Source organism: Rhipicephalus sanguineus, chromosome 5, assembly GCF_013339695.2.
Source record: "Rhipicephalus sanguineus isolate Rsan-2018 chromosome 5, BIME_Rsan_1.4, whole genome shotgun sequence".
NCBI classification, from domain to species: Eukaryota; Metazoa; Arthropoda; class Arachnida; order Ixodida; family Ixodidae; genus Rhipicephalus; species Rhipicephalus sanguineus.
This window is the reverse complement of record NC_051180.1, coordinates 10,725,253-10,731,131: the sequence shown is the minus strand read 5'-3', so window position 1 is coordinate 10,731,131 and position 5,879 is coordinate 10,725,253. Positions and strand designations below refer to the sequence as shown.

At 47.1% G+C, this 5,879-nt stretch overlaps 1 protein-coding gene across 1 annotated transcript; it reads right to left on the bottom strand.

Moving 5' to 3' along the window:
* Positions 1–396: 396 nt before the first annotated feature.
* Positions 397–3,252, bottom strand: LOC119392756 (short neuropeptide F). Its single transcript, XM_037659712.2, has 2 exons — positions 3,169–3,252; positions 397–626 (listed from the first exon to the last, which is right to left on the bottom strand). The coding sequence occupies exons 1-2, from the start codon at positions 3,245–3,247 to the stop codon at positions 460–462; spliced, it is 246 nt and encodes an 81-aa protein (XP_037515640.1). The 5' UTR covers positions 3,248–3,252; the 3' UTR covers positions 397–459.
* Positions 3,253–5,879: the final 2,627 nt, after the last annotated feature.

The window sequence follows — 5,879 nt, the reverse complement described above, 5'->3', positions numbered from 1 at the left end:
GACGTCACAGACCGCCAGAATTTGTGACGTCATTATGGCGTCACACAACGTGAAGTCACATGATGACGTCATCACATGACATCGTCGCTTGGTTAAACGTGGGCCGATCACGGAGTCAGTGCGAAACCAGGTGAGGTGCAGAAAGCTTTCGGAGGTGGGGAGGGAGGATCAATAAATCGACTGAGATGGAAACGAAGAAGATCGCTTTCGCCTTCTAGTCGTCTTAGGTGAATGCATAAGGGACACCGTGAGTTTTTCTTTAGAATGTCATTTCGCCTTGCTCAGCGGAAAAAGCGTGGGCAATGGCCGTCACGATGGGCCGTGCCAGGCATGCCTGTGTGCACCTGCCAAACGGCCAGAGGTCAGGCACAGTGACATTAACGCAGCTTTTTTTTTTTTTTTCGGGAGTGAATCGTGCGTTTATTTCAAGCATATGGAATTAATGTTGTGGCCCGTCTCTCAGGCAGTCCGCTGGCCGTCCCAAGTCCTCGCTTCGTTCCAAGCCGGATCGGAGCGGCGTCCAAACCGCAAGCGCAGACTCGGTGTATAGCCGGCCTTGCGTTCCATGGCGTGGCCGGAACTTTCCTGCTCGCCTTTGGCCATCAGCTCGTACAAGTCACGAAGGTCTGCGAGCATGAGACAGCGGTCATAAGGCACACGGACTTTGCATAAAAAGTTCCGAAGCAACTGCTCGCGTAACTTAACCTGCCGCATGCTACTATTTACCGGGACGTCTGCAGAGCTTGCGATCCTCGAAAGCGTCGCAGCCCTGCGTCAGAGTCCAGCGACACGCCTTGGCACCATAAAAGAACGGATCCAAGACATTCTTTTTTTTTTTTTTTGCAAATACTTAACGTGTAGTCGATTATGCTTTTCTTAAGAAAGTTTTCAAGCTGTGGGAGTTAACCAATTGCAATCTCCTAGCTATTTCTAAAGGAGTGGGAGAAGTATTCAGTAGAACCATTCACAGTTAACTAAGCAGATCGTGTTTGTCACCTATCATGCGCAATAAGCTCATCAGCAGTCACTTGCTTCCATAAACTTTTTAATGTTACCCTTTGTCCCGATGTAATCGCTCTCGCACCATTTCTCATCTTTATTCGGCTTCAATTAGTAAACCAGTGTATTGTGCCCCTCCTGGTAGGTGTCAATGAAACATGGGACTGTTTCTTTAACGCAAAAGAATAGTAAATGTATCGTCAAGTTCAAAACGTCATCGACCACTGGTTACATTTTGCGTACAAATGTGCATTCTGTAACATGAACACGAGACGAGTAAATACAATACAATAGAACAAACGTTACGTATGGCTGGCAGTCGGGTGAGTTAATAGAATTCCTAAATAATAACAAAACACTTAACAGTTTTTTGTGCTTTCATAATGTTAAGTCTCGATGTCATTTTTTTTCTTGATACTGCATACAGGCACTATAGTGCCTGTGTATTTTCTGAGAGCTATACCCCTTCCAGCAACATATGGGCGCTCGCGGTCCATATATATTTTCGTCTTTAGTTTAATGATGTTCTTAATGTACTTTTTTGATTGAAACCGCCTACAAAAACCCCCCAAAAAGGAGAAAATTGTTCGTTCCACATACCCTTTGTGACAAGTGCTATCTGTAACATTGTGCAGTTTGTTTTCTTCATTCTTATACATCGCGCTGCAGGGCCTGCCACGGTCATTATAGGCAGACATGGCTCAAGTCATGAAGTACTTCAGCTGTTTGAAGGAGTACTTATGAGTCGCTTATTACAGTGAGGCACCAATGCCCCTGCAGCACCCCTGGGCCACTTTTTCAGTTACGCAGAAAACTGAAATACTCTGCTCTGATTTTTAAACAGCGAAGCTGTTCGAGCTCGGAGTAAAGTGTGTGACTGTGCCCGAAAATTATCATCACCATGAACGGGTATGTGCCACAGAATTTGGGCAGATCCCACAACTCACTGCTACGGCGTGGCCTGTAATAACCCTGCGAACAAGTACAGAGAGAGAAATAAATAAATAAATAAATAAAGATATAATGAAAGAGAAAGATAAAAATTCGTGCCGAGAAAATATTCTTCACGAGGCGGGATTCGAACCCGCGTACCCTCGATCCGATGGTGAGCGTCCTAACCCCTCGGCTACCCAGGCACGCTAGCAGAGCAAATATAGCCTTGTATAGTATAGTGTAGCAAAGGGTGGGTAAGGGAACTGAGTGTGAGGAGGAGAGATGCAATGGTGAGGAGGAGGAAAAGGAGGAAGAGAGAGAGAGAGTAAAGCGTAGCGCAGGAAGAATGAGAAAGAGAGAATAGAGAGAAAGAAATGCAGAAAGAGAGAGAAAGAGAGAACATCAACTAGAGAGAGAGAGAAGTAGAGAGAGAAAAAGAAGATAGAAAGAAAGAGGAAGCACGCATCGCGTCGTCTAGCGACCAGATACCGCACCACCTGGCCAAGCCGCGCATGCGCAGTAGCTAAGCCACGCCCACCGACGGAGACATCGCGCGCAACATCCGCTCTACTGGCTGCGTAATCCCGAGGACGAAGCCACGCACCTCGAAGCTAGACGTGTCGGTCGACGAGGAGTACGGGCGGAGACGGGCCCGTACTTCGCTGTGTCAAGCTTGCGCGACTTAGCGCAAACTGCCCGCAACTTTTTTTTTTTTTTATGAGTATTATGTATTTCGAAGAACAATATTTCAAATTGCAACTGGTCATCAAGACAATTTTCTTCGACAATATCGAAAGATTGTAACTAGCTCACACACGAACGGCATCTTCAAGAATGAATAAAGAGCTTCTATCATTACTGTTTTGCGCTCTAACCAGAATGCGAATGCGTGATGCGTCAAATGCTGTAGCACCGCTGGTGCTCTGTTTCAACAGTTCTGTGCATTGCAGCGAGGACTAAAGCTCGTCTTTGGTGATCACTGACAAGAGCCAGCTGACAGTTCTAGAGAAGGCATAAGGGCTCGCCCGTTGAATACACTATTAATCCCTCATTGGCGTTTTCATTCAGACGGCGCCGCTTAGAGAACCAGAGTTGCAGAATGGAGGAGCACCCTTCATTTTATATTTTTGTACGACTGATACGACCCGTAGCTTTTGATGTTATAGACAGAACAAATGATATGGAGCACTCATTTTGATTTAATATTGTTACTGAACAGACTGCACACATTCGCACCTTTGTAGTCGGGAAAGGCAAGCGCTGCTTGTAGCAGGAGCAGGAGCACCAAGCAACGGGTGGCGGCAGGGCTGGGCATCTCGTCTCTCTGGGAAAAAAGACGCGCCGACGCGGTCCCATTCAGTCAGCGAACATAGGTGCAGCGAACGTAGGTAAACGCAAATTTCACTCTTGTAATGTTGAAGCGCTTGCCGAAAACCACAGGTTCATGAGAATAGTATTTGTTACATCCATCAAATTTCCTCTATGCCAAATGTTTACGCTAACAGCACTGCCAGGCTGAAAAGTTTTCGCCCACCTTAACCATTTCCTAATAATAATTGTTGGGGTTTAACGTCCCAAAACCACGATATGCCTATGAGGGACGCCGTAGTGGAGGTCTCCGGAAATTTTGACCATCTGGTGGTCTTTAACGAGCGCCTAAATCTAAGTACACGGGCCTCCATTCCGCCTCCATAGAAATGCGGCCGCCATGTCCGGGATTTGATCCCGTGACCTTCGGGTCAGCAGTCTAACACCATGACCACTAGACCTCTGTGGCGAGTGTTAACCATTTCTATGTTTGCACAATCGTAAAGTGTCTAATAAACGCAGTATTCTTTCACTAAATGCTCACAATTAACAAATTTGGCGAATGGAGTAAAATTCCTGTTTCACTCATTCATTGCATAAAAGCCTTGCATTCTTGGATCATTCGCTTTAGCAGCGAACGTTTCTTTTGACGTTTCACGATGACCCGTGTCGCTAGGAAATTTTTAGTGCTAAATATGGCGCGCATTTTCTACACGGACTTGCACGTTTCACCCGTGGCGGTAAAGAGGAAACGGGGAAGCTCACCTCACCTTGCAGTTTCACTGATGGAGCACTGCTGGTGGAGGCTGGCCTGAGCGGCGCTTTATATCCTTCTCCGTGGCCGAGCTGAGATCGCGCTCACGGTGCCGCAGCATTGATTGCTGCACCGGGATAATCAGTCGGCGCCAGCGTGGGCACCTTGTTTGATCAGGCCCGACCCGGTCAGTCTCCGTGTGGCAGTAAAACAGGCTAGAATGAAGCTTTGATCTGACGACTCTGTGTACATTTCCTTCTCCTCTGCGTGCGAATATGACGGTGAGCAATTCACGAGGCATGAGCCCCCGTCTGCTCGAGCAATACGAATGATCGTTATGACGCGCGATTCTTGCCACTGTTTGCATACGCGGTGCAGGATTCTTGCACGTCGCCGTACTGTGATTACTTTAGGCACTCCTTTTGAATTAGAGAAAATGAAGAAGTACACTCAAACTGCTTTCACCACTTACGTCGATACTTCCATTTCTTCAACGTTAAGAATGTCGTCACACGTGTATCAAAATCATCACTCCACATCACCCATACCAGGGGTCTCACACGCGGCTCGCGGACCATTCGCTAGCGGCCCGCCACGGCCGGGCGCTACGTCGACAGGCTGCTAGGATCATCGCCATGTTCGGAATTACCTACTTGTGCGAACAACTGTTCCCCTTGCTGAAGGTGTGTTCGAAGATGAACAGCTGCGATAGACCATGAGGGTCGCCTCCGCACATGAAGTTACAGTGGGCATTTCTTCTCTCGTCGCAGCTAAGCTTTGCTAGGCATCAAGTCAGCGTGTTTAAAACTTTAGCCGTTATTCTGTGCTTCACGAGGAATGAAGCTTTATGACTTGACTTAATGGTACCCGCATTATTTCCTCGCCTATTGGGATTAATAACGATCAATGTATCCGGGTAACATACGTAAACGTGACTGGTCTGAAGGCTTTTTTTTTTTCGTGAGGCACCATATGCGGTCATCATGTGCTGAACCCTCTTACACCATGGCTGAAACGTAACTGTAGGAGAAAAACTGCATTTCAAAATCAGCGTTTCCAGATTTTAGTCATTCTGGAGATCGGCATCGATATGTTTAATTCTGACGTCAAATCTTCAGAAATCACCCATATAAGCATAGGCGTGCGCACGGGGGGGGGGAGGAGTGAGGGCAGGCGAGCCCCCCCCCCCCCTCCCTATTCACCTAAGAGGGGGGCCGCAAAGTCAGCCCCACACATTGACATAATAGGGGGGGGGCGCTGCGACGAACCTTCGCACCCCCCCCCCCTAAAGGGGAGCCCTGCACACGCCTATGCATATACGAGATATGAGAAAAGCCTTCTTTCAAATGGCAGCGTTCGCTGTCATCTTGTTCAATCCTGTTTCAGTCCTACTTCTATATTTCAATGAAAACCGCAAATTTATGGGTGGCCGTGTCATGGACCCTTTAAAGTGGTGCACTGTTCTAGCTCCACCTTGGGAAAGCTAACAGTTCATTTTTGTAGATTGATAGTTGGTTTATGGGGTTTAACGTTCCAAAGCTACTCAGGCCATGATGTTCTACTGATTGAATAGAACGAGTTTTGCTGGAGCACGTGAAAAATGCGGCAAATCTTCGATATCGCACAAGCGTGCATATATGCAGCGTTTGGAAGGTGTGCCGCTTCATGGAGTTCAATTGGTAATTTCGGTGCTCTGGCAGTATTGTCCATATATATTTTAGGTGCTCTGCCGTTTCATTTTCAGGTGATTTAGTGTGCTCCCTTCTTGCACTCAAGAAGGAATGACAAGAATGCAAGTAAAACGACGTCGTTTACTCTATATGGTACGGAATAATGCACCTTAGCTGTTATCTCAGAAGCCATAGTTTCTCGAAACCTAGTAGTT

What these genes read in the sequence shown, in the direction of transcription:
- LOC119392756 (XM_037659712.2), bottom strand. Translation starts at nt 3,247, where the DNA reads ATGCCCAGCCCTGCCGCCACCCGTTGCTTGGTGCTCCTGCTCCTGCTA. An exon ending in TGCCTTTCCCGACTACAAAG is followed by an intron (nt 627 to 3,168) that starts GTGCGAATGTGT and finishes TCATGCTCGCAG; the next exon opens with ACCTTCGTGACTTGTACGAG.